The sequence below is a fragment of the Leptodactylus fuscus genome, chromosome 9, assembly GCF_031893055.1.
Source record: "Leptodactylus fuscus isolate aLepFus1 chromosome 9, aLepFus1.hap2, whole genome shotgun sequence".
NCBI classification, from domain to species: Eukaryota; Metazoa; Chordata; class Amphibia; order Anura; family Leptodactylidae; genus Leptodactylus; species Leptodactylus fuscus.
In genome coordinates, this window is record NC_134273.1 from 25902979 (window position 1) to 25925134 (window position 22156).

At 42.3% G+C, this 22156-nt stretch overlaps 1 protein-coding gene across 1 annotated transcript in view; it reads right to left on the bottom strand.

Moving 5' to 3' along the window:
- CACNA1E (calcium voltage-gated channel subunit alpha1 E) overlaps nt 1-22156 on the bottom strand; it is a 456683-nt gene that overhangs the window by 341739 nt on the left and 92788 nt on the right. The window contains exon 2 of the mRNA XM_075287936.1: nt 16072-16552. Coding sequence (XP_075144037.1) covers nt 16072-16538 — 467 coding nt within the window. The 5' untranslated portion in view covers nt 16539-16552. The remainder of the gene's footprint in view (nt 1-16071; nt 16553-22156) is intronic.

Sequence of the window (22156 nt, forward strand, 5' to 3'; positions counted from 1 at the left end):
AATGTTATGGTATGGAGCTTAATTTTGGGATCTAGTCAAAGTTAGAATTTTGTGGATGGGTCTGGGATACAGATGGGTGAACCTCACGAGATTTATCTCAATTAATATTTGGCTCATTTTGAGCCAAACTTGCTCAGCACAAACAGGAAGCCTGCAGGAATTTTTCTTCTATCATATGTCGGTCAGGATGAATGCAGACGGACACCCAACGGAGGGGCCTTCATTTTCATCTTTAATTTTATGTCCATTGCTCTCATCCTGTGACAGATGAGAGTAACAGCCATTGAATAACGGTAGGGTGAACCCACCCTAACCATCAAGCAATCTAGCTAAGATGTCCTGCACAGTTTCTGAAGCTCCCATTCTCCTCTAGGAAGTTCCATCCACAGAAGATAGGTTGGGGAACAAATTTTTGTCCCGAATGGAATGACCCTTTAATTTTCAATAACTTATGCAGCATCAAATGTTAGAAACTGATTTCTTTCAGACCATTGCAAAGTTTTGGTAGAGAATTTCCCATGCAATATCTAAGTGGGTTGGCTGCAACAAAACAGAACCTTGTTTAGCTTGAGTGATTTCTCCAGAACAATGGATTATGGAAGATTTACTTATGGCCCCTATGAGAAAATATGCTCAAAATGTTTTCTGTAGGTGGCTATGCAAAGCTCTGCCTGAAGTATGAGAACGCCTTCTGCAACCCTGCTGACATGAATTGCACTTTGGCCGGTGTCGGAGGATTAGTTTCATAAACCCTAACCTTCCAAGGATTCCCGCAAATATTGTAAAAGACACATACTGCTAAGTGTGGTGAACGTAGACGCCATAACCTTTGGTTACCGTATGTTCTTCTGTGAATGCACGAAACACAGCACAAGGGATGCATGTGGCGTATGGCAAGTCGTGCTGAAAGAAACCGTTCTCACTTTTATGATCAGTTAACTGTGTCTAGAATTAGTCGTAGATGTCCATGTACATGGCTGGTTAAGTTTTCGCCAAAAATAATGAATCATCCCTAAACATTTAGATGAAGCCCCACTTTATTAAATGGGGTATATTATAATGGGACTTCAATTGCAATCTACCATCATATCTAGTAGCCGCTTGTAATATGCCACATGCTTCTCTTTTTTCGCCTCCGTTAACTCTTGTCCTAACCTATCTATCTTTGGGGTTGGGTTGACATACAGAGTATTGAAGCACAAGAGGGTTCATTTGGGGTATTTGCAGCCTGGGTAAAAGGAATAATCCTACTATATCTTCCTGCACTGACTGCCATTATACTACTGCTCATTGCAGGTTTGCAATAGATCATAAGAGCGACGCCTGTCAAGTGCATGCCATACTGACTCACTGTATTGTTTCACTACCACAGCAGACTCCCCATGTGTGTTACTGTAAGGCACAGTGTTTTACACCACCATACAGGCTCTCTGCAGCCAGGAAATAGCTGTTTTTTTAATATGATTAATTTGGATTGAATCGAATCATTTCGAAAAATTCGGAGAATTGACTGAATCAAATTTTTGAAAAATTTGCTCATCTCTAGTCACAAACTTACTAAGTGATCTAGAACTCGCAGTAGCATAGTAATGGGGTTCTGTTTATTGGGGTTCACCCTATATGGATACAACATTGGAAACTTTTTGATCAATGATTGATTTTCACTGCCTCATCTTCTTCATGTGATATGTGAAGAGCGTGCAGAATTAGCTGTGGGCTCAGGTCTCAGGTTGCAGTAAAGCTGCATTTTTTGTTTCAGATTTTGCTGTATTTGTGGCTTTAAACGAAACAAAATGCGCTCTTGGTTTTGGCTAAAAAAAAAAAGCAGAAAAATGTGCAAGAAATTGCGCAGCTTTTCCGCAACGTGGGCCTCAGCCTTGGGTCGTCTTTGCTCGGTATTGTGATGGGAATCTATCGCTGTACAAGACCTTGTTCATCTGTTCAGCTTTTACCCGACTCATTGTTAGTTACAATTTCCATAATGAGTCGTTATATGCGTTTAATTAAAGATTAATGCTAATTAAAAAAAAAAAAAAAATTTAATAGCAAATTCGTAGAAAACAGATTGTATGTTAAACTCATCTGTGTTTGCCTTCCTAATATAGCAGGACATGTGTTTTTATGATTTGTTATAGGAACTGTTATAAACAGCAATTCAGATATAAGATATAGTGACTGTACATAACGGAGGGAGGTGTGAACTGTGACAACATTCCCACTCTGTAGTGCGTCGCACATCGCAGTCACCACAATCGCTGTGAGGTGCGATGCTCTGTCATATGATAACACTTTATATCATTGACTATTCACTCTGCCTATTAACCGTAACATTTCTATGTAGCTTTTGTAGTTTTGTGGCTATTGTTTCCATTCTTAATTCCAACTAGAGCTCAAATTTAGGGAACTTTTTTTTATAAAAATGACATTTTCACTTTCACCAAATATACCGTACTCAATTTATTCAGTATAGTCCCAAATATTTCGAAACAATCCTGGCAAATTCATGTATATCTCAGACCGAGAAGAAGCTTGCCCAAAGTCTTCCCAGGACTGGACCTAAATGATTCTGTTTTATCAATGCAAATGTTAAAGGGGCTCTATCAGTAAACTCATGCTGATAGGGCCCCACATATGCGTGAATAGCCTTTAAAAAGTCTATTCAGGCACCGTAAATGTTATATTAAACTACTCCCCCCCCCCCCCCGTTTTAAAATAAAACCCTAAAAAAGAGTGTGCTCTACTTACGCATCGTGCATTGTGGGCGGGCATTCAGGGTGTGTCTTCATCTTCATCCACGCCTCCTCTTCCTCCGATGTCCTCCGGCCCCGTCCTCCTCCGGCGCTTGCGAACTGACACTGATATAAAAAAAATGGCCTGGGCGCATGCGCAGTAGCCGTAGTAGAAGCCGCATGCTACTGTGCATGCGCCCAGGCCATTTTTTTTTTATCAATGTCCGTTCGTGAGCGCCAGAAAAGGACCGGAACCGGAGGACATCAGAGGAAGAAGAGGCGTGGATGAAGATGGAGACACACCCTGAATGCCCGCCCAGCGTGCACGATGCGTAAGTAGATCACATTCTTTTTTAGGGTTTTATTTTAAAACGGGGGGGGGGGTAGTTTAATATAAGATTTACGGTGCCTGAATAGCCTTATGTGGGCTTATGTGAGCCTTAATCACGCATATGTGGGGCTCTAGCAGCATGATTTTGCTGATAGAGCCCCTTTAACCCATTATATTTACCTGTTACCCTCAATAGACTCCAATCTATGAGGAATTGGATGAAAATTGAGCGTGAAAAATGTCCATTTCATCCAACTTTCATGTAAATGTAGCAAATACAAGATAGAAAATCCAGCATCGATCCCATGCATAAAACTTAACTTTTATTGCAAAATCCTTAGGACATCGCACATTCCATATAAAGTTCAATGCTAATAGCCCATGATGACAGCACACCAAAAAGTAAATTAAGAAAAAAGTGGTGCACTTTAATAGCCTGTATGTACAGTATTTCAGCTTTACAATCTCTTGTTGATTTTTATGTTGTTTTGTGATCTTTAGTCTATATCCTGGGCATGTATCCTAATTCCTGTGAGTGATATATATATATATATATTGTGAGACGGTGACAGGCAGAGTGCTTGAGTCACAATACATCTCCCCCCCCCAGGTTCCTGACACATGTGTGGTCTAGGGTGGATTTTGTATAAGCTGCAGTCCAGGTACGGGTCCTGAGGTTCCCTACTCTGCAGAGGCTGCACTTCCGGGCAGATCCTGGGAGGAGAGTGGAGGAGTCGGGTTCTGTTCCAATACCCTGTTATCTGGTGTGAGACCAGTATGCATCATAGCCTCTGTTTTGTTTTGCTTTTACCATATGGCTGGTAGTAATCTATACGTACAGTTACAGTACCTTTGTGTAGTTAGTTGCTCGGACGAGCAGGTTTTGTTTTTGCCTGAAGTTGTTTGTATTTTCTTTTACTCATTTTGTGCCTGAAGTCAAGGTTTATTTATTTTCTTGTTTTATTTTCTAATTAAACCAGTTTGCTGCATATTTTATGGCCCTGTCTTGACTGTTTGGGTCCGCACCACTGCTTCTACCGAGCTCCACTCCCCACACGTGAGTTGTGAGATTTTGGCAGATGCCGAAGCATTCAGCTTGTTCCTGGAAATTCACCAGCCCTTCTGAGAGCTCACCCCTTATTGCAGGAGACTTCTGAACATTGCGAGCGTGCTTTATATATTAAATATGGTAGCGGTCAAATGAATTCGTCATCTCTGCCATTTATAAAGTAATGAAAGTAATGTGTTATCCCAGATAGCAGGAAACCTTATCACTTTCTACGGTATAAGCGCACGTTCTTTCCTCACTGTAAACCCGTGCACCCATCGTGCAGTATTATAGTTTATTAGAGAGCCGTTTTAACAAAGGCCTTTAAGTAGCTTATTGCCATAGCAACAGAGACACTATATCATCATATAATGGTTAGCCTCAGGTGAGGCAGCCATGGAGCGATTATTCGGTGTTTATTTTTAGCTAAGTGTCACCCCTATATGAAATAATCTGGTGAAATTACCCACTTCTCCTATTAAAATACCAAGATAATTGACTTCAATGCATCTGAAATAATCAGTACAATGAAGCCGAATGAGATACGAGAGTGTGGAGTTCACAACCCCGAGCCTGTTCAATACATTTGCTCGCTGAAAAAAACGACGCACAATCTACCTAATAACATTACAAACATGATATAATGTCATAGAAATGTGTAACTACATGGTAAACAGTGGTTGGTACATTATATAATGGGAAATATTGATTCACAAAACACTATAATATACAGGCACTTATATTACACAGAGTTCTTACCAGGCGTGATAGAAGAGACTAGAGCTGAGCGAGTAGTATTCGATCGAGTAGGTATTCGATTGAATACTACGGTATTCGAAATACTTGTACTCGATCGAGTACCACTCGCTATTCGAATGGAAAAGTTCGATGCAGAACCAGCATTGATTGGTCGAATGCTATACAGTCGGCCAATCAACGCTGGTTCTTCTCCTACCTTTAGAAGTCTTCTCCATGCAGCTTCCCCGCGGCATCTTCCGGCTCTTCATTCACTCTGCCAGGCATCGGGCCTGGGCAGAGCCGACTGCGCATGTCCGCGCTACAAGAAAATGGCCGCTTTGACTATAAGTGGCCATTTTCTTGTAGTGCGGGCATGCGCAGTCGGCTCTGCCCAGGCCCGATGCCTGGCAGAGTGAATTCAGAGCCGGAAGATGTCGCAGGGACGCTGCACGGAGAAGACTTCTCGGAGGATCCAGCCCGACCCTCACTCGTGGACTTGGTAAGTGTAATTTGATCAAATGTTGCCTACCCCTGAAACGAGCATTTTCCCCCCATAGACTATAATAGGGTTCGATATTCGATTTGAGTAGTCGAATATTGAGCGGCTACTCGAAACGAATATCAAATATCGAACATTTTACTGTTCAATCATCTCTAGAAGAGACATGTCTCCGGAGGGATTAATGGGATATATTCTAGATATGTCTCCTCTGATACCGTCTTGGTATGAATTTATCTTCTCTAACCTAATGGAGATGAGAGCCAACTGGGTCGCTAATGGATTGGACTAACCTAGAGCATGGAGTCTAAAGGATTGGGAGTTCTTCAGCCTTAACCTCCGGAAATAGGTATGGACTTTCCTCAAGGAGTCCTCAGGCTGGCTATGTTAGCAAAGACGGGTGTGTATGTGAAATGGGGACACAAGGACATATGGTGGGAAACAGGAATTGTGGTAATGTAAGGGACATGGGACACTAACTAACCATGGCAAGGATGTGTAAGGCCAAGTATGCCCCTCTGTTCCCCTTACACCAACCTAACCTAGAACAGGCCACCTGCAATCTAAGTGCAGAGATGTGCCTGAAGAAAGCACAGACAAAATCCACAGGGTTCGTTGTCACCAGTGCTTTACTGGGGTCACAAATTGGTTTAATTGCAGCAAGGATCAAGAACAGCAGCTCAACATGGCGGCAAATTCTCCTAATGCTTTGCAATCTTTCTCAGCATGAGAGCACACTGTTTGGAGAAAAATTCCGAGGCAACACATATAGATTGCCAAGTTTTCACAAGGGTGTACACAAAAAGTCTCACTTCTCAAAGATATATTAGGTTAGTCAGGGTTCCACTCCAAATTGTTCTGGAAACAAACTGCCCTGGCGAGAGAAACTGTCGCAACAGAGTTTCAGTCAGAAGAATCAAAGGTGTGGTAGAAGATCGTTTTATCAGGGAAATTTTTGGGAGGCTACTCCTGCACTGAATTACAGCAAGAGTGGCCTCCCAAAAATGGCCGCCGGCCGGCATGCGCAGTCGGCTCTACTAGTGTCTCACTGGCAGAGCCAACTGCGCAGGCGTCGGAGGTGACGCAGGAGGAAGATGACAGAGAAGGGGAGGATCCAGCCGAAGACAGAGGCGTCGCAGGATCGTGTTCTCGCGCAGCAGTGGGGACGCCCCCATCGCATTTTCAGCACTGGGGCCATCCCCATCGCTGCCAGAGAACTAATTTACATACCAGTATTTCTAAGGAAAGGTGCGGCGGAGATCACATCTAAAGATAAGAGACGAATAGTCTTTCTAAAGGCTATTCCGACGTCTTATCCACAAAAAAAAAGAGGTTTTAATGGTAGAATCCCTTAAAACATATGAAGGAAACCCACAACATGGAGCGCCTTTCTTTGTATTTTTCTAGAGCAATATGGAGTAGAGACTGTGAGGGATATGGTAGCATTGGAACTGGACTGGTGAGAGATCAGTAAAACAAGGGTAGGTTCACACTATAGTTATTCAATGTTCATTGCTCTCACTTATCACTGGATGAGACCAACAGACATTAAGGCCATGGCCCACGAAGTGTAAACATTGCTATTTGGCCGCAAAGTGGATGGGATTTTGCTTCCTAGGCTGAGAATGCTCCTTATGTTGACTTTAAACATGTCTATAGCCTAAAATGATGTCAATTAGAGATGAGCGAACACTGTTCGGATCAGCCGTTCCGAACAGCACACTCCCATAGAAATGAATGGAAGCACCTGGTACGGCGACCAGCCACCGGCAAAGTGTACGTGCCAGGTGCTTCCATTCATTTCTATGGGAGCGTGCTGTTCGGAACGGCTGATCCGAACAGTGTTCGCTCATCTCTAATGTCAATGTATATTTAGTAGATGTGTTTATGACAACGTGTCTGCAGTATCTATAAAATGAGATGTGGCGAAGCCGTAATAAGCGGATACTAAATAATAAACACAGCGATTTCATTAAGCCCCCGCACGCAGATATCTTTAGGCTGAATTCTTGTATTATTAGTTTATTGCTCCTTTAGGACACGGAGGGTGATTAAGTGCAAACTGTTAAAGTAAAAATCTAATATATCAGGCTTCGGGCCTCTCAGAAAGGGCTGAGTATGCGCTTCAGTCCCGATGAAGCCAGGAGCATGGCGGCATCGCTAGATAAAACTGTTGACAGCGAAGTATTTTTATCGGAAGTGATAATGTTTGCAAAACACTGTTTTCTGCAGAACATTTAGTTCATTCTTGTCACCGGGCTGAATATATAATTATATGTGTGATGAATCCCACCGCCACATATCAAGGGCAGGAGATTTCAGGGGAACACGGAGGTCATTCTGCCTGATGCCGTATAGTCTGAGTAAACCGTAATGACAGAGATGCGAGATTTTAATTATTAAGCCCATCAAAAAGGCAATTCAGTGAAAACCCCGCACGTCTATACATCTTGTCCTCTCCTCTCCCTCACTGCAAATTGTATCAGCTCTTCAAGAAATGAAATGGAAGAATTTCTAATGGTTTTATGAAGGACTGCTGTGTTTTAATTAAATCCTACCTGAGCTTCATTTTGTTCTGCAGAGAAGAATATTGTAATTGTTATTTGTACAAGCGATGTCAGCGCCCGACCACTCTATTATATTGCGAGAATGTATCTATCAGCTTTGTATTATACTGTATATACATTAGAGAGGAGCGAATCAAAGCTGATGAAGTGGAATTCGATCCGAATTTCAGGAAATATTCGATTCACATCGAATCCGGATTTCCTCAGGCTTCGTGGTAACGAACCACATTTTTTCCCAAAATGGCTGTTGCGTATGTTAGGATGTGGGGTAAGGAACTCTGGGAACACGGGATCACCCCTAATGCCATGTGTTCAGCCAATAAACAGCCAGCCATGTGATGTCAAAGCCCTATAAATATCCTCCGCCATCTTAGATTCAGGCATTTCCCATCGTTCTTAGTGCAGGGAGACGCATCAGCAGGTGCTAGGGAAAGTGGTAGAAAAGACTTGAAAACTGATATTTTACTCAATCCAAGTTGAGGTAAAGAACAATAGAAGTGTATGGAAAGGATAGGGAGACATTTATACACAATATTGAAGTAGAACAGGGTTCATTTGGGTTGTTTGCAGCCTGTGTAATAGGAACAATCCTACTGCACCTTGCTGCACTGACTGCCATTATACTGCTGCTCATTGCAGGTTTGCAGTAGATCATAAATGTGTAATTCAAATTATTGGCTGACTCACAGTATTGTTTCACTACCACAGCAGACTCCCCATGTGTGTTACTACAAGGCGCAGTGTTCTACACCACTATACAGGCTCTCTGCAGCCAAGAAATAGCTGGTTTTAACATGATTCGCCGCAAATTAATTTGGAACGAATCAGTTCGGAAAATTCAGCAAATCAGCCAAATTACATTTTTAAGAATGTACATGCAATCCTGGCCACACCTGCCTGAGAACAGGGATATGTCATGTGTCATGTATACTGCATAGGTGGTAGATCATAATCCCCCCGATAGACATGATAAAAGAAACCAGAAGATCTCTATGTAAATGCCCCTATAAACATTAGTGCAAGGTCAGCCAAACCTGGCAACTATCAGCAGGAGTGGGCAACTATCTTATATGTATAAGCGTCTGATTCTCCACCAACATACGAAGTCAGGGGGATGAAGGACTGGGCACATTGTATTTCAGTGTCCTATCCTGTTACACTGTTTCACTAGGTTCACACTAACATTTGGGTTTCCGTCCTTTGGGTCCAGTTGGGGTGTCAAAAAGAGGAAACCCTGTTGCTGCCAATTTTATACTGAAATTGGCCTTGCAGGACTTTTCTCTCCACCGATTTTAAGCGGAATCTGGGTCGGAGTGCCCCATCGCTGCCCAAATGCTAGCAATAGATAGAGGTTTCCTGTTCTTAAAAATGTCAGCACCTAGAAAAGTACAACATATCTCGAAAACTCCCTGACAACAAATCTTTAAAGCAGACAAGTACAAGGTCAACTTTCTGATACATTTGTCGGGAAGCGATTTTGTCAGATTTGTCAGTAAGCGTTCTAACATCAGGCCTCGTACATATCAGCCAATGAATAATGTGAATCCTGACAACTTCCTGAAGATCCCGCACATAGAAGGACATCACCTTTCCCTGCGTCTGAACACACAGCTTATATCGCTGCCTTCTGACGCCTGACAGCACAGCAGGATAGAAGAATCTGGTTGAAGGGAGCGAAAGAAAGCGATGCAAAAATAACCTAAATCTTCATCTGGCAAGTAACATCGTTTCTTCTTCTCCTACTTGTTAAAACAAGGCCTCCAGTCACACATGCTAATGTAATTCATTGTTTCCACTGCATTGGAAATGCAAACTCTGTCAGGCTGCCCAGAAGGTCTGAACAACTCACTCAGAAATATCGTAAAGGGTGTTAGGACTTTGGAACGCATCCATGGCATTTTGGCAATCGTTTACTTTCAGCAATACATTCGCTGTCCCTCACAGGGGTAATGAATGCTGCAAAATCAGCCCCGAAAAGTTGTCTAAGATATGAAGGGTTTAGACATCTAATAGGACATTAATTACACGGCTTTCTCGTGGGAACATTACATAACATAGGACTATGGAGAGGACTGGAAATTGCCCGCGCAGTCCGTGAGATTGCAAACTCAGTCTTTCATTATGTCAACCCTTCCCTCTCCTTGGGCAGTATGGCTGCAAGCTGCACACTCACTAACAGATTTGTCAGCTTCTATTCTTGCTCACGGTATACAGACGTGGCATTTGCATGTCACTTGTAAGAGGGGATATGCGCAAAATTTTTGCTGATGTTTTCATCATGATATTATAGGCAATATATTAGGAGAAAACTTATAGCAATGAAGAAGTACCGCACGTATTTATAGTAAGGCATCTATGTTAGGCTAGGGGCCCACGTAGCGAGCCACGGCCAAAAAGCACTGTGAAACGCATCACGGTTTTTCCCACATTGCTTTTTGCAGAGCGTCCTTAGAGTTTCTCCTTGAAGACTATCTGCTTCAATTATACCTATAGGGAAAATGTCTGCGTTTCCGTTTCCATAGGTATAACTGATATACTGTGATTTCCACTGCAGATATTTTTCTGCAATGTTTGGCTGCCACATGGTGCCCCGGCCTAAAGGAGATCTCCTGAAGTAACACTAGACTTCCTCCACTTTAAGGGCCCCTCCACACGGCGTAAGCGCTCGGCTCATTCCGAGCCGTACACGCAAGGGCTTCTGAACACTTCCCATTCACTTCAATGGGAGCGAGCATAAATCCGTGTAAATGGGCCCTAAGATATATTCACATGACCTTGAATATGACGGATGTTTTTCTGACAAGCTGATGCATTAATTTCAATGGGGGCTAGTCACATGACCAATACTTTAATATTCCACTGTCATCAACCATTAAAATATAGGTCATGCTCTCTTTTTGGTCCATTTCACAGATTTCTCCATAATGTATGAGGAATCCGTAGAAATGGGCGCCCCTCGGGTGCAAAATGAACGTGAAAAATGGATGTTTTTCACAGCCATTTTGCACCATGGTCATGTGAATATAGGCTTACTCTAAAACAAGGCAAATTTATCAATAGTGTTATAGGACGCATACTCATTTTTCTATATACTGATACACGCTGGGGTTGTACGTGTTGCATGCGCCCGACCGGCAAGTCGGCGCATGCCCAGTGCACGTATGCCGATCTCAATGGAGCATCTTGCGTCTCATGTATATACAGAGTGCATGCGCCCGACCGGCAGGTCGGCGCATGCGTAATGCCGTACCCATTAGCTGTTATGAGTTCGTTATTAATAAAGCTGTTACCATTCAATATACTAAGGGGAGTGTAGTTTCTTTCACATCAGATTTCTTCACTGAATCTGAGTGGTTTGTCTTTTCCATATTCACTGTCATATACACCCAAGAGGCGTAAGGAACGTTGCAGCTGTACCCCAAAGGAGGATCCCTCCGGTTATATATATATTTCTACTGTGAATATAGAGTTTTGACTTAGATTCACAACTCTTCAAGGTGAGCCTTTTTTCTTTCTCCTGAAACAATATCCTTGGGATACTACACTACGGTTTGCTCGGTGTTTTCATATTTTTGTCTTTGCGATTTTCTTGTGGCTGGCAGGCATGCACAGTCAGCTTCGCCCTAGGCCTGAGGCCTAGAAGTTTGAAGCCACCGCCAGAAGAAGACGTGAAGAAGACCAGTTCCTGAAGAAGATGGGGGCGGTGCTGGAAAGTTCTCTTGCATCATTGGGGACGCCCCCAGTGCTGTTTGAGTGCTGGAGCCCATCCCCAGTGCTGCGAGAGAACTCATTTGCATAGTGACGAAAACCGGATTATATACCGAACGGCGGCCCGTAGAAGACATCTAAAGGTAGGAGAAGAATAGCCTTTCTTAAGGCTATTCCTATGTGTTGGGGACAAAAAATTTACTTTTAATGATAGGATCCCTTTAAGGTTAAGGCCCCATGACATGTCTTTAGCAAAAAAGCACTTTGGGAAAAAAACGCAGCGGCAATGCATCACGGTTCTTCCTGCAGCGCTTTTCCCGCAGCGCTTTTCCTCTGCAAAATTTTTGTTACAATTCTACCTATGAGGAAACCACCGTTTTTTCCATAGGTATAATTGACATGCTGCGATTTCCAAAACCATCCCATTTTTGTAAATCGCGGCATGTCAGTTTTTACCACAAAGTCGGCATAGGATTCGCTAGAATACCATCCACTTTGTCCTTACTGTAAAACCCCACTATTTTTCAAAATTGGGCAAATTGCGGTGTTTCCGTCCCGTTGGATGAGATTAGTCAGAATATCCTTCATCTTGCTGGTACCGTAAACTGCAACGTTCTCTTCTGGTGGATTTTCACAGCACCTAAAAATGCTGCATTTCTGCTGCAATGTGTGACTTAGCCTCAAGGAGAAAAACTTAGCAAGCAACAAAGTAAGAAATGTATGGTAGTCACAAGATCTCTAGCAACCAATATTTTTTCTGCAATTTTTTGTGAATTTACTGTATTATGTAACAGTTTTAGACAGCTGTGAAAAAATGCTGCAAGGCAAGAATGCTTTCAAAATAGAAGGGTTAACAGTTTTTGTCAATTAACAAAATTTAGTGAATGAACAAAATCAAATTCTAAATCCCATCAATATGATGTGTAAAGTTTGCCCTTTGGAGGAAGAGTCCTGAAAGTGATGTTACGGCCCCCACCGGGCCCTGATCTGGTCATCATCCAGTATGTCTGGGATGACGTAAAACGCCAGATGGATTGGAGCATCCACAGAAGATCTGTGCTTAGTTCTACAAGATGGTAGGAACAATCTCCCTGCCCATCTCCTTCAAAAACTATCTGCAAGTGCCGAGAAGAAGTGATAAAGGGCAAATGTCACCCCAATATTGATGAGATTTAGACTTCTCTTCTGTTTCTTCACTTAATACTGTTAATTGACAAAAATAAAGTATTTTGAGAGCATTCTTACTTTGAAGCATTTTTTCAACACTTGCCTAAAACTTTTGCACAGTACTCTACATCACCGTGCAGCCCCAGCCATAAATGTATCAGAATAGACAGCTTTTCCCCTGTTTCTGTTACAGAAATATTATCTGTTCTGGATTATATATTTGCACGTATTTGGTATACAGTACACACTATTAATAATACAGAATGCTCAATCCGTAAGGGCAGGTTCACACTTGCGCCCGTGTCCACTTTAGGCGATCCTGCTGGGTTTCCATCTTCTGACCCGAGAACCTGGACAGGGAACGGAAAAGCAGCGGTCAGTTTATTAACCCATTCACTTGAATGGGTTCGCAAAGTGACCGCCCATGAGCGTTTTGTTCCTGTCCGCAGCGAAACCGTTTTTTTTTAACTGGATACAAAGTCCTGCATGTCCAACTTTGTGTCCGGTTAAAAAAAATCACCACGGAAAGGCACAAGACGCTCACCGGCGGGGGCCACACGGTGGCTCAGTGGTTAGCACTGCAGCCTTGTAGCACTGGAGTCCTGGTGTTCAAATCCCGCCAAGGACAAAAAACCATCTGCAAGGAGTTTGTATGTTCTCCCCGTGTTTGCATGGATTTCCATCCCATATTCCAAAAAAGACATACTGATAGGGAAAAATGTACGTTGTGAGCTCTATGTGGGGCTCACAATCTACATTAAAAAAAAAAAAAAGACGCTCACCGGCGGTCACTTTGCGAACCCATTCAAGTGAATGAGTTTGAAAACTGCCTGCTGGGTTTCCGTCCCCTGTTCAGTTTCTTGGGCGGAAGACAGAAACTGTCAGGATTGGCTAAAGTGGACACGGGCGCAGGTGTGAACCCGCCCATTATAATAAGACCCCTAAACTCCTTAGCGTGAACTATATATGTAAATATTTCAACCACATTCTTAGACAAACAGTATCTTTATTATACGACTCTTATATCCTACTTGGTAGACTCTAAGAACTCCTATAGAACAGATAAGTGGCGCCGTTTCTCCTGTTTAAAACTATAAGTAATTTATCAGCACATAAAGTGCAAAAAAAAACTATTAAAAACACAACAGAAATCGGCTACTGATTTGTTTCTATTTCAAAAACTGTGTTGCGTTCCCAGTTGTGCCCAGTAGGTGGCGATACAAATCATTCAAAATATTTTTCGAGTTTTTAAAGTATTTTTTAATTTATTTTGCTGGTTTTTTTTTAACTTTTAACGTTCAGTTGGAATGTATTCTCAGGAAGATTTTTTGTGATCGCCCCATCCGTTTATGCAATTGCAGATAAGATTCTACGTAGGACATTTTCAAAGCTTTAAGGGGGCTAACAAGGTGACAGACGCCAGTAGGGTCCTTACTATTTATTATTTCTATAGATTACTTATATAAAAAAAAATTAAAATATTTCTTTAACATCACATAAAACACTGTACATGGAGCGCTGAGTATTGGGACTCACTATCCAGTGGTTTTTGTTCAATATAAATTTGTTAATCTGATGATTGTTACAAGCTATTCCACAATGCGGCAGGTCAGGTATATCCATTGTGTGAGACTGTTCTCATTTATGGGCTGATCAAACCTGGACAGTTTACCGTTCTTTGGGAAATTGATCTAGGACCTAGTCATGCAACTTTCTAAGATATGGTATGTGGAAATTCCTCACTATTTACTAGATCTCTGTTTCCTGTGAGTGAATGGAAACCTTCACATTTAGAGGTTGAGAATTTGCCTAGATTGAATGTGAGTCTGGAGGCCCATGGAGGCCCATGATGGCCCTGGAGCACCACCTGGTTGGGCCTCAATATTGACGTGGGGTCCTTGGATTTTGGGCCTACCCTGGGCTTCCAAATATCCACATTCTTACCTCAAAAGTCACACCTAAAATACATGTAGTGATGTTCTTAGGTCCCTCGGGTATGACCATTTCTCTCTGCAGTGTGCCATCCTTTTTTTAACGCGGACCTATACAAGTCATTGGACATATTTAGACATCAGTTTTGTTTAATGGATTGAGTGTCTGTTATGGGAAACTCCATTCATGTCTTATTCTGACTTTGACCTTGGCTCTTGTTATGACATCCAGATAGTAAAAACTGAAGCATGGATACAAGTCAACATAAAAATTGTCCACTGAGTCTGTTTTTTCTCATGCAAAGGGACATAAAGATCAAGGCACCTGTTTTACTCCTAAAACAGCACAAAAAATGTAGTAGCTGCTGGGTGCACAGAAGGAAACCAGTAGTGAGATCTTGTATTCATGAGGAAAGTCCTCCATCTTGCCCCATACAGCTGTTTTCAGTGACTGTCCTTATACATACATACACAGTAGTCTATGAACCACTAGTATGAGGTCAGAGGGAGGCAGGTGGATTGTTGTGCTCATGAATACAAGATTTTTGTGCTGTTTTGGCTACTGATGAGATGGACCTGTAGCTGTAATATGCTGTCTTTAAGTAGCTCATTATATTAAGGTAACAAATCCATGTTAACTCTGATATTAGGAACATTAATATTGGGCCTTAGTGTTATGCGGCTTACAGACTGTGGAATGAAGAACTGTAATAGGGTGCTAGGGTTATTTCCATAAGGGTCTGTTCACACAGCAAAAAATGAAGAGTAATTCCCTTCATTTTTTGCCGCCGGCATCTTTGCCGCGGTCTATCTGCGACAGGATGCTAATACATTGCATCAGCATTCCGTTGCAACATCCCGCTCCTGATTAGGCCCAAATGAATGAGCCTAATCAGGAGGGAGTCTCGAGCCACGGACCCCAACCCACGGCAAGATCAAGCAAGATGAAAACAATGGGAGGCAGATTCCGGGGGGAATCTGCTCCGGATTCAGGGGCAAAATCCGCCCCCAAATCCATGGCAAATGCCTCCTAAGGTGTCCTTTCCCTTGAATCTGTCTACTAGAGTTGCTTATGACACTTTGCTGTGTTTCAGAAGGTCCCTCATGGAAGGTCTTTATCTAAAATAACTAGCAGCCAGGAAAATCAATGGTCAACCCCAAGTTTCCATCAATGACAAGAGTTACCTCGATGAGACAACTCATTAGAGTAATCCTATAGTAGGTCTGTAAACTAGTAACTCACACGTTCCTTATTGGCAATGAAGAAATATGCAAAAAATCTAACAAATGACTGGTAACATTATAAGACCATATTAGGTTCCCATTCCATCCCCCAGACCCAATAGTACTTACTCCCACTCTTTCCGTCGTGCTTGGGGCGTGCTTTGCATCTTATGTGCCTGGTGAGCCTTTATGATATCCTTCTGTTCTATCAGGCCTCCTCTTCTCCTCTTTATTACATGAGGGCTCAATGGAAACTCAGAGTCCACTCCAGTGGCCACCTCGAACATGCTGTTCCCTTCAAAAGGAAAGTTAGTCTCCGCCTCCTGCGCGCGAAGATCATACAAGGCATCGTAGCTCGCTGTGCGTGATACCAAAGTCTCCGAAATTGTATCTGGTTCCAAAAGGTTGCAAGAGTGTGTAGCTTGGGTTAAACCCAATCGGTGCTTCCGCCAAGTCTCAACCTCTGGCAGAGCCAGGACATACCTTTGGGTGTCGACATCCAAGGTGGATATTCCTAGCGTGCTGGAGTGGTCAGGCTCGGTGAGCGTGTGGGCGCTGGTTGAGCAGGAGCTTAATCCGAGCATCTTTAATACCATCCGAACACATCGCTCTACAGGGAATACAAAAGAAGAAATGGAGGTTACAATAGTGATGATCGGAATTGGATCTCAGCTTTAACCCTTTTCCTTGACAACCACATTGACACAACAGGCTCTTGAGACGACGTGTACGCAACGTTCATGGACAGCGAAGGCAATCTCACAAAAGAAGAGCACAGGGTTAAGAATGATATTGTTGCACTCTAGTATAATAGGGCATTGCTCTAGTCTTGTGGGTTTTACCGTTGCCTGGAAGAATCAGGCCAAAGGTGAAGGCTGGTTATACCACGCAACGTATAGTTATAATGTTCTGGTTTGGAGTATTATGGGAACGGGAGACGGGTCACGGATCCCATACACTGGTTATATACCAGCATTCTCGGGGGAAAAAGGGTTATAAAAAAAGTTAAGATCAAATGTGATATTAAGACAGTCAGATATTATTATAATACAGGAACGGGGTATTTTATGCCCAACATTTCCTACTACTCTTTCCCTTGATCTCTACTATGTGGCAAGAATCAGGGACCCGCATATGCATTAGGTAGCCCCCCAGTTCTACCCAGTCTAATGTGTATGGGGACCTTAAAGGGATTCTGTCAGCAGGAATATCAATATCAATCTAATGGCAGCACCTTATAGAGCGGATTCTACACTTTCCAAGAATGTCTTTTTTATTCTGCATTGCAGCTCCATTTTCATGAAAATCAGCATCATACTGTTATGCAAATTAGGGCTTTAGGGGCGTGTCTTCTCCTGCAAAAGCTTCACTCTCTGATCTAGATTATGGCCCCTAACTGTGACAAAGTAGAAGACGTCACTCAAGTGTGGGGGAGAGGGGGCGTAGCTGGGCGGTAGATGGGGTCAGTTCTCAAGAGCTGAGAGTGAAGTCCAAGCAGGACCAAGAAGTCCTTTCAGCTAATTTTCTTAAGAGTAAAACAACTGATCTTCATGAAGATGGCAATGCAGAATAAAAACTATATTTTTGGTAATTGTAGAAGTCGCCGTAGCAGGTACTGTCATTAGCTTGATACTGATTCCCTTTAAAGACTACCTCTAAGTGTAAAACATATTGTTTTAATGTAGATTGTGAGCCCCATATAGGAATCACAATGCACATTTTTTTTTCCTTGTCAGTGGGTCTTTGTAGATTGGGAGGAAATCCACGCAAACACAAGAAGAACATACAAACTCCTCGCAGTTGTTGTTCTTGGCAGGATTCAAACCCAGGCCTCCAGCGCTGCAAGGCTGCAGTACTAACCACTGAGCCACCGTGCTGCCCCAGTGTAAAACATCTTTTTGTAAATGAATAGTTCATGTGTTTCCTTCTCAATTCCTTTACTTGTCATGAAGTCCATGGGGGTCGGAGGGTGCGGGGTATTAGACTGCTGGAAATGGCGCACTTGGGATTTAGCTAAAAAATTTATTACTGGAGGAATACTTATACTCTACTTTCTTTCCTAGTTCATTCATTCACTGTTAATTTTCAAAACTAAAAATATTGATGACCTAAATATGAGATCTGTTGGGGTCTAACGCCCAGCACCCTCACCAATCAGCTGTCACAGAGAATAAAACAGGAAGCAGATAACTCCATTTTCCATGTAGTGGCCAGAACTGGTACTGCAAATCAACTTCAATTCACTTTTTTTTTCATTAGGCCAGGGGAGGTGAAAAAAATTCAAAAAATTATACTCACCTGTTTGTTTCGGAGGGGGTGCCAGGTGTCAGACCCCCACTAATCTGATATTAGTGACCTATAATTAGGATACATTATCAATATTTATAGCCTAGAAAAACCCTAAAGGCTGGGGCCCCACGGGCCAAAAACGCAGTGATTTTACCACGGTGGAATCATGGAAAAATTGCAACATTTTACAGTACTTGCAAAGTGGATGGGATTCATGTGAATCCCATGACCAAATAGCAGTAAAAATCGTAGCGCACACAGACTGCGATTTCCAAAACCGGTGCGCTTTTGGAAAACGCAGCATGTCAATTATGTCTACGGGAATGCCGACGGCTGGCGTTAAGGTTTAGTTTTACGCTTGCTTCTGTGTTAGAAAAGCTCCAAATCCTCTCTTCCTGTAACTTAAACATTATAGGAACTTACTTGCATATTGTGTCATTATGGAGTTCCCTGTATACACCTTAAGCTCCTTAGGTCCCTCTAGTGGTGACTGTAGGCGTCCATCATTTTTTCAATTTTTGAGCACTATATGATGAGTATGAAGCTTCAACCACTATCCGAATATATTCAGAACTGACTCAGTAATGGTATTGTGTTAAATTGTGGACATTTCCTGTAAGTAGAATGAATCAATCTCTTCTACTAGTTGGATTTATACAATTGATTTTTCGCGGAGAACCTTGCTCTACTCTGTCAAGGCAAATTTATACATTGCTTCTTCTTCCCATTGAGAATGAATGAATGAATATACTTCCACTGTCATGTTTTACTATACGCCCATATCAATTTTATGTAGATCCTATTTGCATTTCTAAGAAATTGACTTCTATGGGAAAATGAAAATGGCAGCGACAGTGAGCGAATCGCCATGGCAACACCTGAAGCCAATTAATGTAAATGCCTTCGGAAAAAAAAAAAAGCGAAATGAAACATAAAAGTAATCACAAAAATATAAACCAATTGAGCAATTTATCAAAGTCGCACAAAGATCACCGGCTCTTTCTTCTGGACAGGAAAATTATATTTGTTATGGCTTTTGTTGGCTTATTATACATGAAAGAGGAGAAGATTTCGCTGCCCCTCCGATTATATACAAGTCGTTTGTTTAAGGAGAAAGGAACGGCATTGAAGGCATCGGGAAAGAAGTCTCATTACCGTCGCTAAAGACATGAAACAAGGAAACATTGTATTCCTTTGTGTGCAGTGTAATATATTAGTATATTATTAGGAGGCTATGGATGTGGCTCCGGGCAGTTACAGTTAGTCAATTTTCGCTCATTTTTTATTTATGGGTATGGTGATGAATGGGGGCGGTGGGGTTCAGCCATTGTTAACCGCGTACAAACTAACCCATAGATGTGTATACTGTTACACTAGCTGTATACTAAACATTACTTCATTCAAGGGGTTCTCCGGGAATGGGATTAAAGTTGCATTTTTGCAACAAAAAAAATGTTCTCTGATGTAAACTCTAGTGAAGGTAATCCTATTATCTTATTATAACTACTGTTTGGCCGAAGCGTAAATGCTATGGAAAAAAACGTGTTGTTTTACAGTCACTGCATAGTGGATGGGATTCTAGTGAATCCCATTAAACACACAGTGGAAAAATACCCGCAGTTGACACGCTGAGATTTGCAAAATCGTTGCGGTTTTGGAAATCACAGCATGTCAATTATACCTACAGAAACGCCAGCGGTTTCCCTATAGGTATTGTAGGAAGGTAGCTCGATAGCAGCAATGGTGCGGACCCAACCAGTTAGGGACAAGGACACAAAATCTGTAACAAACAGGTTTATTTAGAAAAAAAACAGCAAAATAAATAAACCTTCACTTCAGGCACAAAATGAGCAAAATAAATTACGACCTTAACTTCAAGCAAAAGAATGTCTAACAAAACCCTGCTCGTCTGAGCACTAACTAAACAATAAAATACTAACTGTACGTGTGTAGAGATGAGCGAGTAGTGTTCGATCGAGTAGGTGTTCAATCGAATACTACGGTATTCGAAATACTCGTACTCGATCGAACACTACTAGCTGTTCGAAGTTTAAGGTTCGATGCAGAACCAGCGTTGATTGGCAGAATGCTATACATTCTGCCAATCAACGCTGGTTCTTCTCTTACCTTTAGAAGTCTTCTCCGTGTAGCGTCCCCGTGGCGTCTTCCAGCTGGAATTCACTCTGCCTAGGCATCTGGCCTAGGCAGAGCCGACTGCGCATGCGCGAGCATGCCCTTGCATGCACAGTCGCCTCTGCAGAGGCGTCGGGCGGGGCAGAGCCAACCGCGCATGCGCAGTCGGCTCTGCCTAGGCCCCGATGCCTAGGCAGAGTGAATTCCATCCAGAAGATGCCGCGGGGGCGCTGCGCCGGGAGAAGACTTCAAGGAGAATGCAGCCCGACCGTCACTCATGGACTTGGTAAGTAGAATGTTATCGAATTTTGCGTACCCCTGAAACGAGCATTTCCCCACATAGACTATAATGGGGTTCGAAATCCGTTCGAACAGTCGCACAGTGTGCGGCTGTTCGAATCGGATTTCAAACCTCAGACATTTTAGTGTTCGCTCATCTCTATACGTGTGTCTTACTACAAACCACACAAGTAAACAAAAATTGCACAATACAGTCTCAATAGACTCTCAGTGTGTTAGGACAGACCTAGGCACTTCCTCTCGCTTGCCCTGAAGTGGAGGCTGCAGTCTTTTATGGCCCAGTAACGAGGCTGGGACCTACACCTGGGGCTGAGGCTACCCTGGACCATACATAGGTCAGAATAGATATATCGGACCCAGCACTCTACCTGTGACCTTCTCACAGTATAATGGAGAGGAAAACTATGTGGACTTTCTATGAAAAGTGCATTTTTTTTGCTATTTGGGGCCATAGCCTTAAAGTGTTTGACCCGTTCCTTGGGTCTCGTTGTATATGGTGTATTTTCAGTTCCTGTATATCCCTATATCATATTCCTATATCATCCCTCTCCCTTAAGAGAGCTATTCCCTGCAAGTCCCTTGTTCATAACACCTTTGGATGTTACATAACTTCATTTTATAAGAATATATTTTACCTGTAATATGGTGGGAGTTGCAAGCCAGGAGGGATTTCTATTCACCGACTTCCACTCATGTTCACCTGATTTCCGCACACAATAATTTAGTCATCCCACTGACACCAACCAACCTCCACCTGCCCCTTTATTAAACGCACACAGTAACAAAACTGGGAATTATCTCCTTACACTACAATCAAACAAGTCATATTCCGAGAAAGATTAGACCCGCTTTGTGCTAGAATGAACACCTTCCTCTGCCGCACTCCGCAGCGCTCGCTCTTTGTCTTTTGCATATTTTGTCTTAAATTATCAGTTAAATCTTTTGAATATTATTTAGCAATCCACATAGTCCATGTAATTTATTCAGGCTAATCCTTTGTAATGCTCTTATTAAATTATTACCTTTTCACAATACCAAGAATTGCACAAAAACATGTTATATGGCGTTTTACCAGGTACTCCAAATTTAAACATCAGCTCTCTTTCTAATGAAAATTCATGAAAAGTTGTAAAAATCCGTCCTCCGCTTAGTGACATCACTACAAAACATCAGCTCTTTCTAACAAAAATGTACGGATAAATGCAAAATTATAATAGCCCGTCCTTCACTTAGTGACCGCTAGAGATATCGTCTCTTTCCAGCTAAAATTTTTGTAAAATTGTAACAGCCTGTCTTCCACGTAATGATATCACTATCGGCTGGTTTTCTAACATAAATTTATAAAAAATTGGAATAGCCCATCATCCGTTTATAGAGATGAGCGAGTAGTATTCGACCAAGTAGGTATTCGATCGAATACTATGGTATTCGAAATACTCATACTCGATCGAGTACCACTCGCTATTCGAATGTAAAAGTTCAATGCAGAACC